This window comes from Triturus cristatus, chromosome 3_1, assembly GCF_964204655.1.
Source record: "Triturus cristatus chromosome 3_1, aTriCri1.1, whole genome shotgun sequence".
Classification (NCBI taxonomy): Eukaryota; Metazoa; Chordata; class Amphibia; order Caudata; family Salamandridae; genus Triturus; species Triturus cristatus.
In genome coordinates, this window is record NC_140583.1 from 672,945,105 (window position 1) to 672,973,063 (window position 27,959).

Consider the following 27,959-nt stretch of genomic DNA (forward strand, 5'->3'; position numbering starts at 1 on the left):
TATGTACCTGGTGAGCGATTTACGATCCAGAAAGGGATCCATAAGCTGATTGCAATCACCACCAACAACTAAATCATCAGCCGCGTGAGAAAAAAGAAGCATGGAAAAATCATTCCAAAAGGTTAAATCTACACCATTAGGGCCATAAACATTACAAAAGGAGATTTTTGTATCATTAACTATAACATCTAAAAACAACCATCTACCACAATTATCATGAAACTTGTTCTGTAGCTGAACAGACAGCGATTTGTGAAAAAGAATAATTACACCATTCTTGTTGTTTACTGCCGGAGAACAGAAGGCCTCTCCGACCCATTGCTTACATATATAAGACAAATCTTGTGAATTAAGATGAGTTTCCTGCAACAACGCAACATGACATTTCAACCTTGCGAAATGAGATAAAACCCGCTGTTTTTTAACGGGATTTCGAATACCTTTGACATTCCAAGAAATAACACGAAGACCGCTCATTCCTGGAAGAACGGTAAGTATAAGCCGAAGAACATAGAGAATTTAAAACAGAGTGGAAAAATAGAGAAAAAAGGAATATTAGAACGATATGAATGACATAGAAAAACCACCTGCGAGCGAGCTAAAGCATATGCCCACCACAGAAATAGTGACCGAAATGGAGAAAGAGAGCAATGGAGTACCATAAGCAGCAGTAAAAGAGAAGAAAATATAGGGTAAAGTGGATGTTGTAAATGTTGCCAAAAAAGTAGAGAGAAAAAAGAGGAAAAGGAAAGGGAGGAAAAACTAAGGGAGGAAAAAGGGAAAGGAGATGGAAAGGGAGGAGGAAAAAATAGAAAAGAAAATAGGGGGAAACAGAGTCCCCCAGAAAGTAGCAAAGGAAGGATGGCAAAAAGCCAAGGGGCTTTAGCCAAGAAGGACAACCAAACAAAAAATATTAAAGTGAGGGGGGAGCAACGAAGAACAAGACAGCCGCACTAAGAGGAGACGGCTACAAAGAGCGGGCCACTATAAAAGAGAGGAAGACAAGCTGTGGAGTGAAATGCATAACGAAAGGCAACCAAATGGAACAAATGAAGAGACTTACCAGACGTCAAAGGGGGAAAACAGCAACGAGATGGAACGCACACTATAGACAACAGAGCAATATACATGGTGTCCTTAGCAACAGAACCGAAAGGGAAGACCTGCAAGACAAAGATGGAATAAGCAACAGAAACATAAACGCAAAATAATACATTTAAAATAGAATTAGAGCAGGACATAATGCTCAGACAATAGCAAAACAGTTAAGGTTTGCTCAAATCCAGAAGTTCTCCTTTGTGAGTGTGAATGAATTTCTTCAGATCTGCAGGATCTTCAAAACTGTATGTTCTGTCCTTATAAGTCACTTTAAAAAAGCAGGGATGGATTAGACCATAATGTGCGTTCATGGATCTCAATGCAGGACGAAGGTCCAAAAAGTCCTTCCGACGAGAAGCAGTAGGTTTGGAAACATCCTGAACGAAAAAGACCTTATGACCAGACCAAAACATTTGCTTATGTTGTTTAGCGGCTTGGAGAAGCGTCATGAGGTCGGAGTATAGAAGGAAATAGGCAATGATTCCTCGAGGTTTAGAAGTAGAAGATGTATTTCTTGGCCCCAAACGATGGGCACGTTGTATGTTGAAGTCTGAGGATTTCGGGAGACCAACAATTTGAAGCACTTGAGTTTTCAAGAAATGAATCATGTCCGGCCCTTCAGAATCTTCCGGAATACCATAAAGGCGAATATTATTGCGCCTATTGCGATTTTCTAAATCCTCCGTAACCTTTTTAAGCTGACTGACTTCCTTCGAGAGTGTGTCAACTCTGGCGACCACATCTTGAGCATCACTAATCCTCTGTTCTACGTCAGAAAGTCGTGTGTCTAGACCAGACCATTTGTCATCTAGCCTCTGGAGTGTAGCAACAGTGTCAGTCATAAAGGGACGGATAAGACGCAGTTCCTCCATGATGTCCTCAAGAGTGAGAGGCAGCGGAGATTTATCTGGGGAAGGAGGGTCCTTTTTGGACCGCTTAACAGAAGAGGCATTAGAATCTTTACGACCTCCTGAGGTGCCTGCATGAGACTTAGTTGAGTGCGCGATATCCATCTTGGAGGTATTGTAGCAGGTGGCAATAAAAGATGCCAAGCAGAGGCAGCGAGCAAAACAGCGATGGTGCTTCAAAAATGGTAAAAATAAGTTAGGCGCAAAAATAGAAACAAGCTCCGACCCAGCACCGCAGTGGGTAACGTTGAAATGAGAAGCACTTAAAACATACCTCAGGGAGGCAGCAAAATATTATAGGGAGCTGAGCGAAGGAATCACTTACACCAGCAGCACCAGAGTGACCATGACGAAGCGCCGGAATATATCCGCCCTACTAGCCTTACTTTGCTCAAACTAAATTCCTCATGACGAGCAGGTTCAACCAAGCAGGGCTCCACACGAAGCAGCCATCCCGTAACGCCACCGCGCACCCACACCACACAAGGGAATTATAACAACTCGTCCTCCAAGCAGTATTTTGTGAAATTGAATCCATACAGACACAATACTCGCTCAGGAAGTTGTCCAACTGAATACAAAAAAATGCCATATAATGAAGAAAAATGTTCATAAGTCGTTGGGCAAAGTCATTGCAGGTAAAGCCACCTTTTCTCTCGTTCTTCCCCTATTCCGCTCCTCATTTACGGCTTAGAAATTTCCTCAGTGGAGGCAGTGCCTCACGCAATCAAACAGTAAGGGGTAGATTCCTCAGACCCATTGCACATGCAGAGCATATAGTGCAAACAAAGAGAATACCTGTATTTATAAGTGGTCCATATAGATTGAAGCAGTGTGTCCATAGAAGAAAACGTTCCCTACATTTACCAGGCGACGTGCCTTTCACATCCTCCCCACCGCAACTGAAAAGCAGGGAAGTGCCGATACTAGCGTTTCTGTGTTCCTCGCGCCGCCGCCATTTTAAGCGTCGCAGCTGAGGAGAATGAGACTATGGCCAAAAAGTGGTGAATAAGGCAGTCAATAGCGCCGCCACTCCTCCTCCGCAACCTCGCTACATTCCGCGGCCGATTTCCAGAGCGGGAGCCGGCTTACAGGAGCTCCGAAACACAGGAAACCCGGGTGACTTCACCGGGAAACGCCGGAGCTCAAAAGCGAGCGGCCACTTGGCTGCGCGCAAACCACGCCCTCCATACGTCTTTTATTCTTATGCACTTCCCTCTCCTAATTCACATTGGCACCCTTTTACGTTTGTGAGCATTTTATGGCACACAATTCTGTGGATTTTATTTGTGAGAATTTGCAAATAAATTGCATTGATTCCAATTAGATGTGGTTAGGTTCTGAACTTTTAAACCAGGGCATCAGATGTTTAAATTGCATACAACTTTTGATTTATTTATCCTCTGTGGATAGCGACTGCATCTACTAAGGTATTAAGTAATGATATTTTGAATGTCTACAATGAGCCATTGTCGTTTGTTAAATGTAATTGCACCAAAGGTATGGAAGTTAAATGTCATGATGTGATGCGCACCTTCACCACCTACATATATGACCAAAATATATGGCTGGTAGGAGAACCTCTGTGCGGTAGCTGGACTGCAGTTTGAAAGCACTGCAGTGATTCATGAGAGGATATGTATCTCTACCATGTAAGAAAGCCTATTATGTCTATGTCTATGTATTGGAATTTGTAAGGCGCATATATCACCCGAAGGTCTCATAGCGCCAGCAGACTCTCAGATGTAAGATGTAAGATAAGCAGAATTTAGAAAAGCCATGTTTTTAGGAGTTTACGAAATTTCTGATGGCTGGGTTCCAGTCTTAGGTGAAGGGGGAGAGCATTCCAGCTTTCAGGTGCAATTTTAGAGAAGGACCTGTCCCCATTTTTGACAGTACGTACTTTTGGCACCCTTAAGAGGTGCGAGCTAGAGGATCTCAGAGTTCTCGTTGGATGATAGTCAATAAGTTTATTTGCTAGATAGACTGGGCCTTTGCCATTTAGGGATTTATGAACCAGACAGCAAATTTTAAACTTGATACGCTTTTTTATGGGAAGCCAGTGAAGCGCTTTTAGACAGGGGGCAGAAGGGGAGCGGGCAGGTAGGTCCAGGGCCAGTCTAGCTACAGTATTCTGAAGGACCTGGAGCTTGCTCAGGAGAGTTTCGCTGATAGAGGCGAAAAGAGCATTGCCGTAGTCTAGGCGACTAATAATTAGTCCCTGAATTAGAGGTAGACGCGAGGCTAGAGGGATCCACTTAAAGATCTTCTTTAGGCTGCGTAGGAGTCCGAAGCTGGTGTGAGAAATATTTTTGATGTGATCAGCCAAGGTTAGTTTGTTGTCAAGTAGTATCCCCAAGTTGCGAGCAGCTGACTTAGGGGAAGGACAGGCACCCAACTGTGCTGGCCACCATTCGTCTGACCAGTGCTTGTGAGCGTTTCCAAAAAGCACAATCTCCGACTTAGCAGCGTTGAGCAAAAGGTAGTTGTCTGACATCCAGTTTTTGATTGCTAGCATACATTGTTGGAACCTTGGTTTGATGTGAGTGGAGCTGGGACCCAAGGTGATAAGGATTTGAGTGTCGTCGGCATAGGACACAGTATCAAATCCATGGGCTTTAATTAGTCTAGCAAGGGGGGAGACGTACAAATTAAAGAGTGTAGGACTCAGGATCGAACCCTGAGGTACGCCTTTGTCGACTGGCTGATGAGAATTTGCCAATCTGGACCTTAGAGCTCCGACCGGTCAGGTAGCTTTTGATCCAAGCCAAAGCAGAGCCCTCGACACCAGCCTCTGCCAGCCGTTCTATCAGAATGCTGTGTGAGACGGTGTCGAAGGCTGCGGATAGATCTAGCAATATCAGGATGGCTGATTGCTTGGAATCCAAAGCAAGCCTGATGTTGTCGACCGTTTCAAGTAGGGCTGTTTCGGTGCTATGGAACGCCCTAAATCCTGACTGGGAGGGGTCTAGCAGTTTGTTCGATTCAAGGTGGTTAATGAGTTGGGCGTTGATGAGGGACTCGATGATCTTGCCGAACATCGGGAGAAGGGAGATAGGCCTGTAGTTTATGGGTAGGGCAGGGTCAGCAGAGGGTTTCTTCAGAATCGGTCTGATGATGGCTTCTTTCCAATGAACAGGAACTGTTGAGTGGGAGAGTGAAAGATTGAAAATTTTTGTTAAGTGTGGGATCAAAATTGGCGCAATTTTGGAAAGGATTGGAGAGGAGGCTGGGTCAATAGGGGAGCCGGACTTGATTCTGTTCATAGTCAGAGTGACTTCGTCATTTGAAAATGGGAGAAAATGATTTAGGGTAGTGGTGAGAACAGGCAGGGCTGTATTGATGGGAGGATCAGGAGAGAAGGACAAAGTGGTGGAGTCGGTGAATGATTTGTAGATATCATTTATTTTGTTATAAAAGAAAGATGACAGAGTGTCGACCCAATTCCGAGAAGCGTTTGCAACAGGTTGACAGGAGAGAGGGTTGGAGAACTCTTTTACTATTTTATAGAGTTCTTTATGTGAGTTTCAATAAGTGACCCCTAAAGCATGCTTTGTAAGCCCACAGAGCAGGGTGCCTTATATTCATGTGTATGTGTGTGTGGACACTACATAGTTCAAATAAGTGCCCTCAAGTGACTGAAGCCCTAATAGTTGTTTTAGAAATTTAGTATGCGTACTCCAGCAACAAGCTGGGATTTAATGAAGTCCTTATTTTGTATTTCTCCTAAGGAAAATGCTAGGAGCATGAAACAAAAGTTATCTTCCAGTTAGTTTTTAAATTTTAATTTTATGGTGAAATAAGATTTCTGATAACTTTAGTGCAAAAGTAACTTTAAAAATGTACTTTGTGTTGTAGTCACCAGAATTTATTTAAACCAGTACTGCCACTCTTCACGCCTCCAGAGGCGTGATTCGAATATACAAGCCTGCCATAGGACTATAGACCTCTCTCTGGACCCAGGAAGGCAGCGGGAGGTGTCAACAACTGAAAACCTAGCAGGGATTATCTGTGAGGAAACTGAGACCGATGTCAGAAAAAAGAGAGTCTTGACACTATCCCTTTTGACATGAAGATGCCAAATTGGGCTGCTCGCATTAATTCACATAAACCTCAGGAGGGAGAACCAGTTTGTAACTTGCTAGAAAGGAGAAAACCTCATATAAATAGGGAAATGGGGTCAGGGACCCAGAGATCCTCCTGATGGAATAGGGGGTCAGCCATCTTAGATGTAGGCATTTTGTCAATTCATACAGTGAGGCAAAGAGAAAGTGCTGGAAAAAGAGATGGGCACAAGGCGCAAAAGTAGAAAGGATTGGGAAGGGAAAATTCTCCACTCTCTGGCTAGTGCACAGGATAAGATTGACACCTCACTGCCATCTCTTCAGAACGTTCACAGACTTGGGAAGAAGACTCTTTAAGAAGAAAGGCCAGCGGGAAGCAATGAGACTTTTGACTCCTGACTTTGTCTGGCACCTTGGTACTGGACAGATCTCTAAGGACCAGGTGCCTGCCCTCCTTTCTGGCTGCTCCAGAAATAAAAAAGGAGGACTCCTCTTATCTCCAATAAGGCCCAGCTAACTGCAAATGACTAGACCTTTTTCACTGAAAAAAAACGTCAGTTCTACAAAGCATGGTGCAACTATTGCGGACATGAACATTCACATTAAATAAATCCTAAGATATTCACTGAAAAAAAAACAGGTACAGTGACGCTGTGATTCCAAATCAAAATCTAAAACTCCCTGAAATTTTCCAGTTATGGTCCCTGTATAAACATAAGTCACAAACCCATCATGGAATCCATAACTCGCTAGCAAGTGGGCTGTTCTTGATCTCATAATGATTATAGTTATAAACAACAGTACTTGATAACAGAACGTAATTAAATTATAATGTTTATCAAAAACATACTGTATTCATATTGATGACATTTATTTATTTATTTATTTATTTATTTAACTTATATAGCGCGTTATAACCACCGGGGTCATCAGTGCTAGCATCAGTAATGTCCGTGCTAAGATGATATTGTAGGGTCATAGTGATGTCATTGATGCCAGTATTTAGTAAAATGGAGATTAATGTATATACAACATGACTGACTTGAAAAATTGTATGATGCATTTGACAAGGTGTTTAGAATAATATATTTGTTGTATTTTATGTTTGAGGCAATACTTAGTAATGTTGCAGTACATTTGTAAGAAATATTAAAACGTCTAAGCGTATGGTTACTACAGAAAAATAGTATTGAAAGTCTAATTTGCAGGTACGAGAGTTATGTTTTATTCTATTTTCCTGGTAGATTGATATAGGATTTTCTGTTCTATGCTAATGTTTTGCAAAAAGTCTTATTGTAAAACACAAGGGGCTTCGAACGCGTCTTTCTTTCTCATGCCGGCTGCCTGAGTTTTTTATATGTCTAATTTGACATCCCTTTTAATTTTTATTTATTTATTTATAATAAAGGAAGTGTTCGTGCCACAGAATGGGAAAAAAGTGCTGTGGTATTGCTGTGGACCAACCGTGTATGACGCCTCCCACATGGGACATGCAAGGTATTGTATTTTGTGTCTCATTTTGTGCTTTGGCAAAGGCAGTGTATCGATACAGCAGTTGGCAGATTGCACCCATGAAAAAAGACTCAAAATACAATAGAATCTACTCCCTCACATCACATTTGTCAAGACAAAAATGGTATTGTCTGTGACCCCTGGACTTACTGTTGTGACAAAGTATATTCTCATCGATTGTTAATTAGACACAAAAGTCACTTGAAATCTAAATATTCATAAAAGTAGCTTCACAAAAGAAATACTTTCCAAGTCTGAAGACATTTGATACCTCGACTCTGGCTACTTACCAGGTGGTGGATTAACAAACAATAGAACATGGGGCGAGGCCTGCTGAGCAGCGAAATGGCCGCTCTGTGAGTGAGCTCCGCCGGCCAAGACGTGATCCTGTAGAAATCCTCCATATCAGCAAGACATAGCCGTGCTGTGACCAGCAAGTGGTGAATCGCCAGATATGATCCGCGTCCCTGTATTCCTAGCCTGAGGGGAGATTCTGACCGCGACGAGGAGAGCCGGAGGCCGCGCACTGCTACTGCGATCTCGATAGCAGGAAGTCCTGAAAATCGAGCCCGCGGCCTGCCGAAAACCCAGTCACAGTACGGCGCGATTGAGCGTGAGCATTGCTGGTCCTGTCGCGCGCTATCGGCGCTGACTATGTCTGCGGTGAGACAGGGTAGCCACCGTGCTGTGCAGCGGAACTGATGGCAAGTCCCTTAAGGTGCCGCGTCTGGGAGAGAAGCGGGCCGGTGCCACCACCGGGCCCGTAGAGCGCGGCAAGATCAACTATTGGCGGGGAGCCGCGCACAGTGGAGGGGCGCTGAGACCTCTGGAGCACTAGGGGAGAGCCGCATTTACACCTGCTAAGGCTGGCAGGACTGGCCGGGAGACGAGGCCGACTTGCAAACCACAGCGCGTTCACTCTGAAAGCACTACGGACAGGAGGTGCCATTTTCATTGTACTTGAAAGCGCCGCAGATCCGGGTGGAGGCACTCTGAAAGGGTGTTGAGTGGCACTTAGACACTGGTGGGGCATTGAAGGGACCAGGAGGGTGCTGTGCAGGGCCACTGTAGTCGCCCCAGCTGGTAATGTGGGCTGGAGGACTTGTGTATCTCCCTGCGGTAGAGTTGACCCTTAAACGTGCTACCTGACTCCCGGATGCTTATTAGGAGGAGGGGTTTTTCCCCAGAATAGCTGCCGCAACAGAAGGTGGGGTTCCAGCCAACGTGGGCCCGTAGCTGGCAGGAGCCTCGGGCTCAGAGGCGAGGTGGCAGATCCAGACAAAATACGTTCAGCTCACTAACTACCACACAGGGCTTTGCGACATCGCGGCCGGAGGCTTTTGGTGTTCTACCGAGTCATGGGGAAGCAGGACGCGAAGCAGCCAAAGATCAGCTTCGACCAACGGCGGAACACGAAATCGACTGAGCCGGAATCTGAGGCTGGGACCGACAAAGCTGCGGAAACACCAATGGAGGATCGTGGGGAAGACCTTCGAACCCTGATGCTGGAGATGCGCATTAGCCTGAAGAATATCGATACCAAGTTAGGCACGATCACCACGCAGCTGGACGCTGCGAAATCCCAGGTCGGGACACATGAAACCCGGATTGATGTTCTAGAAAACAGGGTCTCGGACTTCCATGAGTTTCAGGTGGAGACCAAGGAGCAGCTACTTCACATGGACAAGGTGCTGGGGGTAATCGGCGCTAAGAATGAGGATTTGGAGGCGCCTCACGGGCATACCGGAGACAACAGTAATTGTGAAAATGGGAACCTTTGTTGCAGAACTTCTACATGAACTGTTCGATCCGCACTTGTCTACAGTATTCGCGGTGGAGCGGGCGCACCGTGCTTTGGGCCCGAGACCGCCAGTGGGAGCTCCACCTCGCCCCATACTGGCCAAGATCCTGAACTACCAAGACCGCAACTTGATCCTACGATTGGCACGGGAAAAGGGGATATTAACGCACAAAGGGAACCAGATCTCCTTTTACCCGGATTTTACGCCGGCGGTGCAGGCGGCTAGGCATGAATTCTTTCCTGCCAAACGGATTCTCCTTCAGGCACAGCTCTCATACTCGTTATTATACCCCCAAAGCTCAAAGTCTCGCAGCTCCCTCTCCAATGCTGGGTTTCTTGGTATGTAAAGGACACACCAGTCAAGACACGTAAGCTACACGCCATGCTCTTGCTGTTTGCGAAGCGCTGGCTGGCTATACATTGGGTAAGACGAAAACCTCCCTCCATACAAGGGTGGTTGCATGACATCACTTACGGACAGGTGCAATTATCCATTTTTTGGGAGTTAATGCCCCCAACCTTGAGACCCAGGGACATATGGGGACCTTTCCTGAATTGGGCCAATGAGACGGGCGGTGGAGGGCAACGACAGGGGGACAGCCGGGTAGAGAGTGTTGGAAGATGATCCCTGCTGCAGACGGGGAGGTGTGAAAGTAGGGAGTCATAGCAACTGCACAACGCTAGACATACCCGTGGACATAATCACTCATGGTTCCCACCAGATCGTTTGTTTGTGGCCAAGTAGAAACTAGTTGGAGCACTGCATTCTGGAATGTAATAACTGTGTGATGCTTAGTGAGACATAGAAAGGTACAACTGGCTGCTGGTTTTTCAGTTGATTGTAGTATTTATTTTGTATATGTTTTGTGAAATGCCAATGAACACACAAAAAAAAACAACAACAATAGAACACATACAATATATGCAGTTATTTCTTGGCTCATGAATTTAGGAACAAACCTAGAATGGTAGCCTTACGTACTAGGGTCAAAACAAGTGCAAAGCAGACTTGTGTGAATTGTGGAGCCAGGTGAGCAAATGCAAAGCATTTCAAAGACCTATGCCTAGGTAGGCTAGCTAGGCAATCTTATGCATATACACCATGGATTGTTCATGGGAGGTGAAAATTTAATTGTGGCACCAAAGTGAGAAAGCCAGGTATGCAGTCTCTAGAAACAATGCACAATTTGAAGTTCGTTGGGGAAAAAAAACTTTCTCAGAGTGGATGGATAGATCAATCTCAGGAGAAATTGGTCTAGGAAAGATTTTTGTTGAAAACAAATTATGTGGTAAATATGTGCCTGACCACAGAGTAGAAAAAGGAAACTAGGAGATCCATAGTAATTACATTCAGAATTTTAAAAGTATAAGACCTTTTAGCCTACCACAGGGAAGAAAACTGACTGAACATGACAGCTTGCTGAGCCTCATACCGCTCTATGTAGATGAGCTGCCAGGCAAAAACACATATGGGTCCTACCACTATACAGAAAAACACAATCATAACAGGTGCATGTATGTTGCTTGTTCATGAAGTTAAGTGGACCTGCACTCATATCCAGACCTCTGTCTCCAAGCAAGGGAAATTAATTTGTAGAAAAAATGCCAAACCTCTGCTTTATATAGTAGATCCCTACTTATGTGGCTATAACAATTCTGTGAGATGTACCATAGATATTCGGTAGAAAAACTCTGGTATATCTTTTTTTTCTTTGCCAGATTTTCATTTTAATTCAAAACTGGTTTCTTCAGATCCATCAGACTAAATAAAGGATATGAATAATTCAAATGTAAGAGGAGACAAACTCAATTTTTTTTTCAAATCTGTGTTTAAAGTAAAAAAAAATGTATAACGTATTTTATTACTTTTTCTAACTTCACAGCATCCTTATTCAACAAATCACATTAACCCCTCCACCCCCTTCATCCTCTGAGGTCACCATCTAGCACTCTGCACTCCCAGCCCCCCATCCTGGGGGCGGTCGCCATCCTTCCTTCGTAGTTAGCTGAGGTTCGCATGCCCTTTGTCCTTTTCCAGTATTGCCCAGTGCCAGATCACCCATTCCTCCCTATTTTGTCTGTTGCATCAGGCTGCTCTATGCCTCACCCACCCTGCCATTACAAATGTTGTAAATGTTTTGGGGGGCATCCTCTCCCCTTGTACATCACTATTTCCTGTGCGTAGCAAATATCCATTTCACATTCCAAATCTCTCACCACTGGTACCACTGAGAACCCCATTTACGCGCCACTTCTCTCTTAGCCAGAAGGAAACCCAGGTTGAATAGAAGCTGCTGGTAGGAAGAAGCGTCTGTTCTGTTCCATATCCCTAACAACGGTAGTTGCGCTCCTGGCTCTACTTGAATGCCAGTGGCACTCTCTAATCTGTGTGTCACCCCTTCCCAGTACTTGTGGAGACTCTGACAGTCACATATTGTGTGAAGAAACTTACCTCTGTCCACAATCTCACAAACACTTCTCATCCGGTACTGTACCCATTTTATGTAAGAGGACCCTGGTATAGTATATGCAATGTATCAATCCATAACCCACCTTAATCACTACCATCCTGGGGAATTTCAGCAGCACATCCCCCAGTCCTCGTCTTCCAACTCTCCCACATCCACCTGCCCCTGGACCCTCAGGAGTTCTAAGTACCCCTGCATGTTCCTCAACAGAGTCTGATAGGTAAGAGAGATCGTCCTGACGAGAACTGGGCCATCCAGCAATCTATACTTTAGGGGCGAGGTCTCCATAACTCCTGCATCATGTGGGATCGTCCCCCTTAGCGCATGGTGCAATTGGAGGTACTTAAACACTTGTGAGGGTGATATCTCATATTCCAACCTCAGATGATCAAATTGAGCCACCCCATTCACATCCCATACATCAGCCAGTATACTGATACCCATCTCATCCCACTTACTTAAGCTGCAAAGACCCGACACCGCCCCCATCTGTGTACCCAGCCACTATGGAGTCCTCTGTTTGAGGCGCCAATGCCAACCCATTTCCCTATTCAGCCTATGCCAAACCGCCATAACTGTCCTCATTGTGGGAGTTTCAACCGCGGACATCCTCATACCATATAGCACATGCAAGTACCCTTCCCCCCCAGCGTCTCCTGAACCTGGGGAAAAGCTAGGTTGTCTAGCTGCGCATATGCTCCTTCATTAATCAGACCGACCTGCGCCGCCTCATAGTAGCGCCGCACATTAGGGAGTGCAATACCCCCCTCATATGGGGAACACTCAAGAGTGGATAGCGATATCCTCTGCGAGCCCCCCACAGCAACTTTCTCAGCAGTGCATCAACTGCCTTAAAAAACTCTTTGGGTATGCCAAATGGGCTGGTTTGAAGTATTTATGTAAAATAAGGGAGGGCCACCATTTTAAACAACTCCAGTCTACCCATCAAGGAGAGCGGCAGGCATGCATAATGCCCAATATCTGTGTCCAGTGTCCGAAGCTGCAATGTGATAATATCCACATAATAGCAATCCTCACCCCTGAGGATCCATGAACCCAGATATTTAAAATGCCCCCATTCAATCCTGAGTGGCATGGTGAGACTGTGCTGCGCCCCTCCATGTAACCACAGGAAAAAATCCACTAATCTGCACCCCAGAGTACTTCCTGTAAATCGCAAAGATCTCGGCCACCCTTCCCAGGGTCTGATCAGAGTCGGCCAGGTATAGTTGTATGTTGTCCGCATAAAGGCGAGATGTGATCATCCCAGGAGGGGATCCTGCCTCCAACCCTCAATCTGAGCATCCACTCGGCCAGCGACTCCCACACCAATGCGAACAGCATCGATGACAAAGGGCTACCCTGCCTCGTACCCCTCCCATTCAGGAAATCTGACCAGAGGACCCCATTTACCTTAAGCCGCGCTCTAAGAGTTACGCAGAGTAAGCGGGCCCAGACCAAGAAATTCAGCCCAAATCCCATCTTTTCCAGAGCCTCTAACAAATAAGGCCACTTCACTGAGTCAAATACCTTCTGGGCATTGAGGGAGACCACCGCCAGTGGTACCTCCATCCCTCTTGCCATTGAAGCGTTGTTCTGAAGCCTCTGAAGACTGAGCCTGGTAGATGCCTGGGGCATAAACCCACACTTGTCCGGGTGGACCAGATCCAGAATCGCCCCCATAACCAAATTTTCATATCAACGGGAAGACGGGAAATAGGTCTGTAGGGGTCCCATCTATCCGTTTCCCTGGTTTCCCCGTTTTTAGATGAGGATCACTGTGGTTATCCTCGGATGCTGTCAGGAGCGGCTCCTCCGCTAAGGCGGAGGAGCGTAGCCCCACTGCTCTGTGAGTAAGAAAAATAAAATGAGGATAACGTAGTTATCATCATATTATTCTTTGCATTTTTGGGTCTGGGTTAGGGCAGGGCAGGGCTGGATGCACAGGGAGAGGAGGGGTTTGCACACTCCAAGTGCCCATGACTGCTTGGCCGGCCGTCTTGGTCTGGCCAAAGAGTTGTGCGCAATTTGCATGTTCCGCATCAGGCTGCATTACACAGCCTGGTGCGGAACATGACCAGACCTCCAGTTCCCGCCTGAGCTCCGATCCACGGCGCTCAGACCAATCGCAACGCTGCATTGCAGCATTGTGAGTGGCTGTGAGGAGCCTGGGTGCTTCCTGGTTCTGGGACTCGAGAGGCGGAGGAGAGACTTGGTCGGCGGAAGAGGTCAGTGTGTTTTGTTTTTGTTTGTCCCCTGGCAAGCTCCTTTGCCCTCCCTTGCTCCAGTTTCCTACAGGAGCAGTCCCTGATAAAATTCCTCAGCTCTAAACCCTGATGAGGAGGCCGCTCCGAGTAGAATTCCCATAGACGGTTATCCATGACCCCTGCTATTTTGTCACTACCCTGCACCTCAAGCTCTGTCGCACCCACATGCCTGCCAATGTGCGATCTCTCCACCAGCCAGGCTAACAGTTTGCCTGCCTTATTCCCCCTTCATAAATCGCCAGTGCAGAGCCAGGCATACCTGTTGCACCTCATTGGCAGTAGAGGTACTGATACTCCTCCAGTTTCCGCACCAGCCTCTGGCTAATCTCCTCCATTGGGGTTTGAGCTAGCCTATCCTCCAGAGGTGGGATGTCTTGCTCCGCTCCCAAACAATCCTGCTCCATCTTCCTTTTATCCCCAACTTCTCTCACAATTATTTCACCCCTTATCACAACCATCTAGGCCTCCCACAGGGAGTCTGTGCTGCTCGCTGACCCCGTATTCCAAAATAGAAATACGTGACCCTGGGGAGCCAGGACACCCCAGCGGGGAAAGCAGACCGCCATCCGTCACTCGGCCAACCCCCTCGGTAGCGGGGTGGTGAAGGTAATTTCCAGTGAGGAATGATCTGAGATTCCTCTCGTCTTAAAGGCTGCCTCTGTCAATCTAGGGAGAATCAGTGTAGGTGCAAAAACATTATTGAGTCAGGAAAAAGTATTATGGCCCCAGAGTAATAGGAATTCCCCTTCTCCTGCCTGTTTAATGATCCCCAAACATCCTCCGAACCCAGCGCCCGGACAATTCCTTCTACTTTCCCCACATGGCCTTGCTGTATCTCCCGAACGTATGTCCAGTCCAACTGGGAGGGTCCATAATCATATTGAAGTCACCTCCCCAAGAAGGTCGTCTCCTGCGGGATGTCTGCTATAACACAGCCCAGTAGTTTGAGCGTTTTTGTCAGAAGCCCAGGGGAGATGTACACATTAATAAACGCCAACCTCTCACACTCCCAGTCCCTATATACTGGCCAAGGACATATGTCCACTCCTTCGTCACCACGAGCGGTAGGGATTTCTTCACCAAGATTGCCCCCCTCTGGAGCCTGTAGTGAATTCTGCATGTCCCACCAACTTATATTTCCCTCGCTGTAAAGCTGGTGAACAATTCTCCCTTATTTGTGTCTTTTGTAGAATTACTACACCCATTGAGTACTGTGTGACCGCCTTCACCACCAACCCACGCTTTGCTCTATAGCCCAGGCCACTGACTTTCCACGTCAATAATGTTGGATTACCTAAACTCATTCCCTCTGAGACAGAGCATGCTGCCCCCTCATTCTGCCGCACTTCAAGCTCAGTGAGCTCTCCATCTGTACCCTAAAAGAACAAAACAAAATGAACTGTTGAACTTTTCCTCAGTTCCTACCCCACCCCACCCCACCATAATTTACTATGCTGCAGTCCAATACAACATCTGTTTTTAGCCTCATTGACTGTCGTGTCCTGAACACCGCACCAATGAGGCGGGATCTGTGAGACATAGCAATCCTCTTTGCCTGCTCTGACCTCTCAATTCTCCACCTGCACATAGGCACGGCGGGGGAAAGAGTCAACATCCACTGCTGTTCCCAGAGCCACCAAGAGTCCCGGCCAATCTCAATTGATATCACCCAAAGTCATTGGTGTTGCCACGGGTGGCAACGCCTCCTCCTCCCCTCCCCAAACGTCTGCTCACCAGAGTCCTCCTCGCTGCCCTGAAGAACCACCCACCTGGTACCCGTGTCACTGCTCCATTGATAGTGAAGCCCCACCACCACTTTTGCCTGCTCAGATTCCTCCAGTTCCCTGGATGACCCCAAGGACACCCTCCTCCGTGGTATGAGGTAGCGCTTAGCTTCCTGCCAATCCAATTGGGATGGGTCTACGGGCCAATACCCTCGCTTCTCCAGCCACTCTCATGTCTCTGCCAGCATGGACAAAAAGAATATTATGCTATGCTTTGCTATGCGATGGATTTTTGAAGCGCATGGTTGCCCAGTGGGCCTCTCAGCGCTGAAGGTCCAGTCCGTCACATGGTGGTTAAAGCAAGCCGATAATTCAAAGAGATGAGTTTTAAGTAGTTTCCTAAATTTTGTTTCTTCCATAGTTACTCTCCGAGATAAAGGCATCGAGTTCCAGAGCCTTGGTGCCAAATAGGCAAACAAACGCCCTCCACTCCTAGCTTTCTTTATGTTTGGTACAGTGAATAGTCTCTGACAGCGTAATGATCTTTTAGGACTATAGGGAGTTAGCAGACGCTAATTTAAAGGAGAACTTTTATTGTACATTGCTTGGTGCGCTAGGCAGAGAGATTTAAATTTGAATCTCTTGAAAACCGGCAACCAATGTAACCCTGCCAAAGATGAAGAGACAGAGTGATGCTTGGGAATCTTTAGGAGAATAAATGCTGCAGCATTCTGACCTATTTTTGGATGCTTGATCACATACAGTGGGCTTCCTAGGTGGACTGAGTTGCCATAGTCAAGTTGGGAAAGCACTATGCCTTGGATTATTCCTCGAGTGGCCTGAGGTAGCCAACTCTAAACCTTCCTTAGGGTCCTAAGTAGGCCAAAGCAGCAAGCTGCTAATTTCTTAACTTGGACCTCCATGGTGGGTTGGCAGTCGATCGAGAAGTCCAGACTTTATTTCAGTTTTTGTGGGGTAAATCTCCTAAATAATTGGGCCGAATTGTTACCGACCACCAAAACCTCAGTCTTATCTCCATTAAGTTTCACGCTGTTGCTGGGCATCCAATCTGTGACACCTCTGAGGCAAGTGTTAAGCTAGGTGGATAGAGCTGTTGTGTTCAGGTGTTAGGAAAATGAATATCTGAGTATCATCGGCATACGACACCATTGGAAATCCATGTCCCATTATAGTGTCTGCCAGTGGTTGTACATAAATATTAAACAAGGTGGAGTGCAGAGATGAGTCCTGTGACACCCCCTGGTCCAAAACCAGCGTATTCGAGCAAAATTCTTCCACCCAAACCTGAAAACGTCTGTTTTTTTAGAAATTAGGTTAACCATTTAAGGGAATTGCCAGCTATGTCAGCATCTCCCAGTCTCCTGATGAGTGTCAAATGAGGCACCATGTCGAATGTGGCGCTGACCCATTTTTGTCTAAAATTGCTTTGAGTTCATCAGTAACTGTTAACAGAGCTGTCTCGTTGATGTTGCCTGCTCTGAAATCATTTAGTGTGTAATGGAGAATTCCTGGATCCTCCAGTAATGAGGATAAGTTTTTGTTAACACATTTCTCTGAAATTTTACTGGTGACTGAGAGCAGGGAAATTGGTCTGTAACTTTCATGCATTAAGGGGCCTGGTGAGAGGTTTTTTTAAAAGTTGTTTCAGCATGGCATGTTTCCATGCCCACGGTACTTCACCACTTTCAAAAGACTGATTATGTGAACCGGAACTGGGCAAATAACTTTTGCCCAGTTCTGGCAAACATTACGCTGTCCAAGGTAATGAGGAGCCTGGTGGGGGGAAAAAGCTTGCATATTTTATGTCCAGGTGTTTGAGATGCCTCTTAAACATCTCCCCCTGTTTCTGCACCTGCGTTGTATAGTCCTAGTAAATATTAACTGTGGTACCCTCCACCTGCCAGGGGCCATGCACCATAGCCCTTTGCAGTATCTCGTCTCTATCTCTGTAGTTCAGAATTTTGCCACCAGGGTCCTTGGAGCAGCCCTGGGAACTTGCCAGGCACCCTGTGAACCCACTCCCCCATGAACCATTTAGAGGACTTCACCTCCAGGTCCACCATTGGGAGCCAGTCCTCAAGGTACAGTTCCATTGATTGGCCTTCTGCTCTCTCCGGTAGGTCCACCACTCTAATGTTATTCCGGCGTGCATGGCCTTCCGCATGATTGACCTTCTCCCGCAGCACTGATAGCTCCTTTTCCAACTGCGTAATGTGGGTTCCATGCTCCAACATTGTTGGGCGAGTTTGCGCCAGAGTGGAGTCTACCACCCTGTCGACCAACTTCTCTCGTAGGGGATTTCCATGTATAGTCATAAGCACTTGAATAGTCCCAACCGTGTGCGGGGACCCCAGAGCTCTTCTTTTAGATTTATCTTCTTAAGTGGATATTATTTGCCTTTCTTCAGGAAGGCCTGCAAAGACACTAGAAGAGATAAAGAGACAATAATGCAGCCTAAATGCATAGGCTACACTGGCCGCATCTTCATCTTGAAGTGAAAATCAGGTGCCAGTACACTATATTTTGTGCAATTTTGTAGTGTTTAACACACAGAAGAATCCCCTTCACAAAACTCCTCTCATGATAGAGAGGACAGAATAGCCTCATAGGTTCCCATTATATGGCTTGAAAATAGAAGCTGTGCCTTTAAGAATACAGAAACCACCAGTATCCCATAATGCGCAACTAGTGGCGGTGACTTCAATTATTTTTGTCCAGCTCCTTCTAACAGGACCCTGAAGCATTGAGCTCGACCAATTTAGTGTTTTTCTACAAAATTCACTTCTGAATTTACTAAATAGCTACTTCACTCTACGTCTTTGGCCTTTATCTACCTTTTTCTGTCTTTTTCTAACCGGAATTTCCAGTTTTCAGTCAAAAATGCCATCTATTTTTGATAAGTGTCCAAATGTGGTAGAAAGAAGGCCAAGACTGATCCTCACAGTGTGTGTGTATTATGCTTACCTGCAAGTCATGTTCCTGACTTTTGGCTCATCTGGAATACTTCCTCAAAGCGTACTCTGTGTGACAGAGAGAAGATTTGACTCCAAGGAGCAGAGGAGAGGTGAAAACAGCAGGCCCAGTCTTCAAGGTGAGACTTCTGAGCGAGGAGAGGGTCAGTCCTCTACCAGGGCTCGGTCTTCAGCCTCTGGGGGGCACCCCAGCAGAAGGGCTGGAAAGCGGCACAGCTCCCGGTCGACTTTGAGGACGATGACATCGAGAGGAGATACAGCGCCGACCTGTTCGCTGTGGGCTCAGGGTTAAATAGACGTCGACGTTCCAGGTCAGGAGGAAGAACTTCGACGTCGATTACAAAGCCGAAGATGAGGACACCCTGGTCGGCATCGGAAGTCCACGTTAGACGACATCGAGGGGGATGGAGGGATTTTCTTCAGGGACTTTGTCAGCCTCTTCAAGGCTTCAAGAGGCTTGCATAAAGAGAATCATAATATATGCATCGGATTCAGAGTATTCCCGAACCTAGTCTCCGTCTAGGGAACTTCCCTTTCTGATGCCACCACTGCCTCCTCAGCAGCCTCCACCTCAGCTACCAGATGTCGAACCAAGAACTCCAACACCTTTTCCTCCACCTCCGCCACCTCCTCCAACACCGCGACCAAGATCTAGGGCACGTACTCTACATCGGTCTCACAGAAGAAGACGCTCTTCTACTCACTTCATGAAGGAAGATCTAATTCGAGACCTACCAGGGACACCTCTTCTTCAAGCACGGGGAGATCATCTTGAACACTCTTGGACTCCTCTCCCCCGCGTATTTCACCAGTGGATGACATATCGACCTTTCAAGAGGTTTTTGTGCAAGGTGCTGCCACACTAAATATTCCAGTGTCCATTCCTACCCCAACAACTTCTTTAATTTTTTTTTTTTAAACCGGCTTCACGCCCCTTGTTACCTTTTGTGCTGGGTCTCTTAGAGCCAGCTATGGAACTTTTTCTGACACCTTCTTTAGTTATGTCCGCTCCATCCACGCTGCAAAAGAAATACCGTCCTCCAGAGCACGACCCTGCTTTCCTGCGGCCAGACCCATCTCTGGATTCTGTCATTGTGGTGGCGGCGAAAAAGTAACATGCCACGGCTCCCGTCTCTCCAGTGCCACTGGACAAAGAGAGCTGAAAAATAGACTCTATAGGGAGGAAGGTTTGTAACACAGCAGCGAATACCATGAAAGCAGCTAGTGTCACAGCCTTGCTAGGCAGATATGATGGGCACTGTGGGAATCGCTCCAACAGTTTGTGGACTACCTCCCTAGAGACAAACAAGAGGACTTTAATGAGATCTTATCAGAAGGTCTTATGGTCTCGAATCATGTCATAAGTGCAGCAGGAGACACATCTCTTCTTGCTGCACACGAGTATTGCCACAGCATGGCCCTTTGAAGGCACTCATGGCTGCGCGTGACGTCTCTTAAACCTGAATCACAGCTGCGCATCCTGAATCTCTCGTTCTCGGGGACAACCCTTTTCGGGACGCATGCCGACGAAGAAATGGCCAGGATGAAGTCGGAATCGAGACGTTGAAAGCTGTTGGCTTAGAAAGACCGAAGGATCAGTGTAAATCTTTCAGAACATTTCAATGCCGTGTCCTACACAGAGGGTTCAAACCCCTCTGTGGTATCAGGGCCGCCAGTCCGGTCCACAACAACAGTACCAACGCTCCTATCAGCCTTATCAGAAACGGCAGGCCAGAGGACGATCAGGACAGAAACCTGCGCAAGGAGGCAAAACACCAGCAGGGTTGAAACCCTGAGTTCTTTCTTCCCCCTCTTCCATTAACCGCTCCTGTAAGGGGGAAGCATTCAACATTACCTGGCAGAGTGGTAAAAATCATGCAGGACAATTGGGTGCTGAATATTGTTCGCAATGGATATTTTTTCAGATTCATCACGCCTCCACCATCGATACCTCAGAAACAATCCATGGGAAGAATGAGTTCAGGCCCATTGTCGACCTAAGGACGGCCAACAAGTGGATTCGAAGAGAAAGGTTTAGGATGCTGGCATTGCACCAAATGTACCCTCAGTTACATCAAGGGGAAAACTATGCACAATGGTCTAAAAGTAGAGAGGTTGCCTGGCCTCCTAGGGAAGGCGGTAAGGTGTTCCAAGCCTTGGCCGCCAGGAAGGAAAAGGAGCTGCCTCCCTTCCCATCCCTGATGATCTTAGGAATTTGCAGAGGGTCTGTAGTGGGTGAGCGCAGTGTGCATGAGGGGGTGTGTACCTTAAAACACGCTTGGAGGTAGGCCTGTCCCTTAGTACGCAAAGCCCTTAGGGTACCCTTACTATGGTCTTCCTACTTACATAAACCACAGAGAGCTGCAGTGGTTCACTCCTGGCTGTTCCTCCCCATCAAACCCCCACCTCTGTGCTTAATCATAGAGCACAGACTATGTTTATATTGTTTTGTGTTCGGTCTTTGATTCTTTTTTTATAATCCTTTTAATTCGTTTTCTAACATGGCAGAATCTGGTTAGAACTCTGGACATACTTGTGAGGTGTGACTAGGGAAATGAGGAACACCCCCCCCCCCCCCCCCCCCCTGCTAATCAGTTTTAAAACAGGTTTTCACCCTACTGGGGTTGATGCCACTCTACAAGGACTATGGCAGGGGCAGACCTAGGTGCGGGTTACGTGTGCCTGAGTCAGGGGATGCTCCTTTGAAGTTTGTGCATTTGGAGCGTACACCGCCCAGCCCATCTTGTCAGGAGGAGGTCACAGCTCCACCCAGCCAAGGCCCTTTACTTCCCCTTTCCTGGGAGCCATTCACACCACCCAGCAGGCTGCCAGTTGACCATTAAGGATTATCTAAAAAGGTTAATAGAGGCTTCAGGCAGGAAAATACCAACTTTCTAAAAGTGGCATTGTCAAACTAGTAATCTAAAATACGACTTGGCGACTGGTTTGGATTTAATATTCCTATAAATCTGTTTCCTTGAACAATGTCCTCTAGCTATTTCCAAAGTGTTATGGATTATATTTAAGAGAGAAGAACATGCAGAAGGGTTATGGATGACTGCACTGCCTGGACAAGTCACAGTAAAGTAATAGGTTATTGCCCACCTCAAATGGCCAGCTGCAATATGACCATAAATAAACTTGTTTAATACAGGGGTATGAGAGGCAACATTCCAAGGGTTTACTAGTATAAAGTAAATAGAACAATTCAGAAGAGACAAAGAAAAGCTTCACGTTATTGTTTAGTGTTCCTTTGATTTTTATTCACGATGTGCTCTTGATACAAAGCAGCCTATTTCCAAAGTGTTATGGATTATAAAATGTTATAATGTAACCCAGTGCTTTTCAATGGGGGAGCCAGCCTCACCACAGTGAAAACAACTTTGGAGATGTTTCACTGCCAAGACATTTAGAACATAAGAAGACGTCCTACTTTTTAAATGCTATGCACCCTGCCCTATGGGCATTTGGCGTCTACCATAGGAGTAGTTGTTGTTTATGCCTGCCAAAAGTTTTATTTTGACAGGTTGAGTTTGCAGTTTTAGAACTGCACCCTCAGGCTGCAGTGGCAGGCCTGAAGACCTGCTTTGCCTTAACACTTTAGTGGTGGCACAATCAGTGCCTCCGTTCACTAGTGACAGTTTCTGCATACACAGAGTACCAGATACTAGGGACTTATAGTAATTAAATATGTCAATCGATGATTAGCATATTGTACACCTGTTTAAGGGGTCTAAGGACATGCGCTGGATGGTAACGCCCTAGTGTTCAGAGTCCATACACCAGCAATAACCTCTAGCAAAAAGTGTGTGTCGTGATTTTATAGAAATTTATAGAATAATATAGTCTGCACACCTGTTTATATAGTTTATGCCATGACATTTTTCATGTGTACTTTTTTTTAATGAAAGTTATTAACCAGGACCAGCACCTCTTGTTCGAGATGATATTACTTCAGAAAAATTGTTCTCTGTAAAATGCAACAATGTGGCCATCTTGGAATCATAGAAAGTAATGTTCCAAAAAGGCAGCTGCATTTCCTCTACACAAAGGGTGATGGCCAGCTTGCAAGTATCTGAATTGCTTTTCCAGGATGGCTGGTCAACGTGATTTTGCAAGCTTTGGAAAAGTCTAGAGCAGCAACCAACAAGCATTGGCAAAGCAAGACTGATAAGATTTACCAGTGCTAGTATGTTGTACCTTCCTTACACAGTTACATATAGCTTCTTGAGCACGACTGTGGGAATACTGTTGCTGCACATTCTCTTTGGAGAAAGTTAGTCCTATAGAGTGTGGGAGTTGTGTCTGGTTGTCTCTATTCGGCATGTGATAAAATGCCTTCTTTCTTGATACCTCTCCCCTATATAGATTTCTGCTTTTCTGAGTGACATAAAAGCAAACAATATGTACCAAATTAATGTTAAATATATGACCTTGTTCTCAGTACAGACTAGAGAGAAGTAGAGATGCATGACCTAAAGTGAATAATTCCTTTCATTTTTATTTTTCAGATCATATATTTCCTTTGATATACTGAGGAGAGTATTGATGAATTATTTCAAGTATGATGTTTTCTACTGCATGAATATCACAGATATCGATGATAAGGTAGGAGATTATATGGTATTCATTTCACATTGTTAAAAAAAAAACTTGTTTCACAGGATTTTGGCAGTTGGTCGCACCAGGCTGCCGTATCAAACAAAAATACTTCACATGTTTTATATACTATGTTACGATCTTAATCTAGTGACACTACCCTTTAGCTCATGCAGTCCAAAAGGTTTAGTGGATCATTTTTCAAGATATGAGCTGGTAAATGATATGTATGATGCTCGGAAGTGCACAGTCCAGTTCCCATGATATGTTGTGAAATGACTGAACTTTGGACCACAGTTTAGTATATAGTAGGAGAAACAAAGCCTTATCATAGAATTTGAAGAGTACTCTTATTTGATAAAATGTACCTACACTAGGTGAAAAATCTACATGAGCAAGTTATATGGAAATGCACATTTACATGTGTAAAATATTTTTTTTCTTTATCCACTGAGCAACACTTCTTGTTTTTCTTTTTTTAAATATATCTTTATTGGCATTTATCGTAAGCATTACAAAGTCAACATATATTCAATATTCACATTGAGTGTCAAGGCAACATATACATCAGTCCGAAGCCTATTTACATTGTATTTATAATCAGTGTTTCACCTTTTATCCACATGGTTTTACTCCTAGGCAGGTCTCTCTTCGTTGCCATCCCCACGTATATCTACTATTGTCCATGTCTCCGAACTTGTGAGCTACTCCTTATTTATCGACCTAACCCCCTTCCCTCCCGTAACTAAATATCCCCCACCCTCCCTCCATGTCTGATGTATGGTCCCAGGTTGTTCATCTTTATCAGTTAGCCTCCCAGCCCCTGTCTAATCACTGCCCTCATGTCCTCGCTGCCCCATCCACCCTGCCTCCTGATCGCCCTCCGGCCCACCTCCAGGTGATCAGCTTTCCTCGGCTTCCTCTCCATCCTCGCAATTCGCCCCCGCTTGTTAGCTCTGCCACCATCGCCCTCCAAGCTTGCAAGTCCTCTTCTAGCTTTTCGTCCCGTCTAGTCTGCTTCATTCGAATCACCTCAGCAGTCGCCCATTCCTGTATGTCCCGTACCCATTGTGCCACTTTGGGTGGCCGGCGGCTCAACCATGAAATGGCAATCCGCCTTTTCACAAGTACCAGTCCCAAAAGGACAAGCTTCCTGCTAAGATTCTTATCCTTAGGTCGGGCCAGAAAACTCAACACCACCACTCTGATCTCCCACCCTGTTGCTCCCCTCAACGCAGTCAGCACCTCTGTCCAATATTCATACAGTTCAGGACAAGTCCCGACCATGTGGACAAACGTAGTCTCCACCTCACCACATCTAGGACACTGCCCTGATCGCTCCCCGTAGATCTTATGTAGCATCTTGGGAGTCGGGTACGTCTGATGTATATAATTAAATTGAACTAATGTGAACCTCTTGTTCGCACTCACTTGTTTAACCCCTGTGTGGATTTTGGTCCATTCCCTTCCCGTAATCTCCTGTCAGCACCTCTCATTTCGCTTGGATTGGTAGCGCCCCAACCACCCCATCGTCCCCTATCGCCCGGTAGAGATGTGAAATCACTCTGCGGCCTTTGCCCATTTCTATTAGAGTCTGTAACACTTTTGATACTGGAGGTTCGTCCGGGAACATAGGCCACAAGTCTTTCGCCACTTGCGCTATTTCTTCATATTGCAAAAACTGTCCCGGGCCCAGCTCGAAGGTTTCCACTGCCTGCTCAAGTGTGATGTATCGTGCGTTGGCATAGAGATCACCCATGTTCAAACATCCCCCCTCCCGCCATCTCCGCACTGACATGGATACAGAAATCTGTTGGAAAGGTCGGACGACCCACAAAGGCATGTCCGGGGCATATGGGGCTTGTTTCAATACTCTCCGAACCACCAATTCCAATAGCTCCGCCACATGGCGAACAATGTATGGGCAGGCTGTAGGTACCCTGGCCCCCATCACAAGCAACTCGGGTAGCTCCCTGTCTCCAAAGGTCCCCGCCAGCAGGGCCTTCTCCCAGTTGTCGTCCTCGTCCAGCCAATGTACCGCATGTTGTATTTGCAAGGCCGTGTAGTAATATTTCAGATATGGGACCTCCAACCCTCCGTTTTCCACCGTTCTTTGCAAAGTGGTCAGACTGACCCATTTGCATTTGGATCCCCATAATAAGTCAGTTAGTAGCCTATCTAGGTCAGTGAAAAAGTGTCTGGGGATTCTAAAGAAAGAGTGTTGCCCTGCTGTCTATATAGCTTGCGGCCGTCTGTGGTCTTAATTTGTACTATAGGCGATATCTGCATCTCATTATGGATCAAACTCGCCAACAATGCCCCCGAGCGATCCCCTTCCGCGTGTTGGTATTGCCGGTATGCCATGTGATAGAACTTCTCTAGGCGGCATAGCGCTGCCAGCTGTTCCTCCCATGCCTCCTTCCACTCGGTCAGGTGCTGCAGGCAACACTTCCTCTAGCTCAACCAGCCTCTTTTCAGTGAGCTGAATGTCCTGTTCGAGCTGTTTCCGAACCCCATTAGTCGTGCTGAGGCAGAATCCACGCACTACCACTTTCATTGCTTCCCACTCCACACCCCTCGACCATGCCGAGCCCATGTTGATCCTAAAGTAATCAGAAATTTCCTCCTCTAGCTTCCCGGCGAAGGGCGGATCTGTGAGTGCCTCCGTTTGCGAGCAACACTTCTTATGACATGCCCTTTCCTGTCCATAAACCTAAATTTAGTCCACCATCCTCATGTGTTAACTGTCTTTGTGAAGTGCCACAAATCCGGAGTCTGTGAACTAAGATGTGGAATCCTAATTGTATTTTAGCACACCTACGTTCTACTTCAGTGCCCAAGAATGCGACTGAGTTCTTATGTACTTTACTCCATAAAGTAAATACTGTATTTTCGGGAACACATTACTATATAGGTTGTTTTCCTGTGATCCTGTATATATTTTGCTAATAACTTGGGCACCGTTGGTGAATCTTGGCAAGATTTTCCCCAAAATTTCTTTTTTTTGCCTAGTTTGTGCATAGCAAGTTTTGGGGAGAAAAAAGAGTCCCAAAATGCAAAATCTCCATTCATTTTCCATAGGCTTCTTTAAGAAGTGCTACCGCACAAACTGGTGAACTGAATTAAACCAAATTTGCCAGGAAGCTAGGTCTTGGTCCACACATTGTGCTTTTTGTGATTTGATGTAAATCCGTTCAGTAGTTTTGTAGAAATTAAGATTCAAGATTATTTATATATCTGAATGGTTGGGTTCGAGTGACTCTTGCGAGAGTCCCTCAAACCCAACTTTTAAGAATAGAATGCTCTGATTGGCCCAGGGAGCTTTTTAATGTCCTTGAGTCAACTTGCTGCCAGACTCCCACCTGAGCAAACGCTCTGATTGGCTGCCAGTAACATGTGAAAAATGTTGCTGGCCGCCATTACAGGTCTCGGGGACTTAGTCCCCTGTTATCGTGTAACAAATTAATAATAATAGGTGGCAGGGTAGGGACTCAGAGGGCATCGCCCTGGCCCGAAATTGAAAAAAACCCTGCAATTTTTGTCATCCAGGGTCCAGTTTAAATAATTAGAGGAAGGGGGGCTCACACACCCCTCCTCCCTGAGCTGCATTCAGCCCCTGGTACCCCATCACCCAAGTTCAGATTTAAATAATTGTGGGAGCGGGGCACGCAGCCCCTTTCTTCGAGCAGCATTCGAACGCTGGGACTCCATCCCCTGGGGCGCACAGTATTTTTTATGTAACCATATACTTAGGTGACTAAGTAAATGATGTAAGGTTTGATACAGATAAAAGCTGCCTTAAGTAGGGCATTCATTTTGGAACAGACGTTGAGTAACTTGTCTTTTTTTCTGAACAGTTGTATACATATTGAACACCGTGGGCAATGAGAATTTTCTATGTATCTGTGGTTGATTGTTAATATGAACTAGGCTACCTGTGAAGTGTATGGTATAGGTCAATTTTGCATATAGCACATGCTTGCCACACCTAAGGGAGTTGTATCTGTGATGGTATTAATGATGATTCATATTATTTTGAACTATCTTGTACTTACTTTCAGGCCTCTAATGCCATACTAGTTTATAGAGTAATGTGTCATAGAACATATCATGAGTGATGCAATATGTGAGGTCTTAAGCAGTGCTTGGCAGGGGCGCAGGTTATAGTTGGCTCTGCTAACTATAAATGGTGAATTTCTGTGTTTTTTTGTGTGTTTTTAGTTGAAAACTTTAATGTTGTCACTGATATATTTACCTAACTATAACGTTACTTTAACCTGTTTTTTTTTTTTTAGTGAATTTCAATTAAAAAACAATACAGATCTTTATATCACACCTAACTATAACGTTATTTTAACCTTTGGTGAGTCTGCGTGTATGTCTATGTGTGTATATATATATATATATATATATATATATATATATATCTTAACCACTCGTAAAAGAACCTCCCTGGAAGGGAATCACGAGCGCAGACCTCTTGTAGTGCCAAACAAATTGTTTATTTATTTGCAATCCCCACGAA

The 27,959-nt window shown here is 45.7% G+C and overlaps 1 protein-coding gene across 3 annotated transcripts in view; it reads left to right on the forward strand.

Moving 5' to 3' along the window:
• Positions 1-27,959, forward strand: part of CARS1 (cysteinyl-tRNA synthetase 1) — a 465,335-nt gene that overhangs the window by 111,404 nt on the left and 325,972 nt on the right. For 2 of the 3 annotated variants that reach the window (XM_085644733.1, XM_085644734.1), the window contains 2 exons: positions 7,479-7,567; positions 23,347-23,443. In XM_085644733.1, the coding sequence (XP_085500859.1) occupies positions 7,479-7,567; positions 23,347-23,443 (186 nt within the window). The remainder of the gene's footprint in view (positions 1-7,478; positions 7,568-23,346; positions 23,444-27,959) is intronic. The other variant, XM_085644735.1, reaches the window with a different exon arrangement.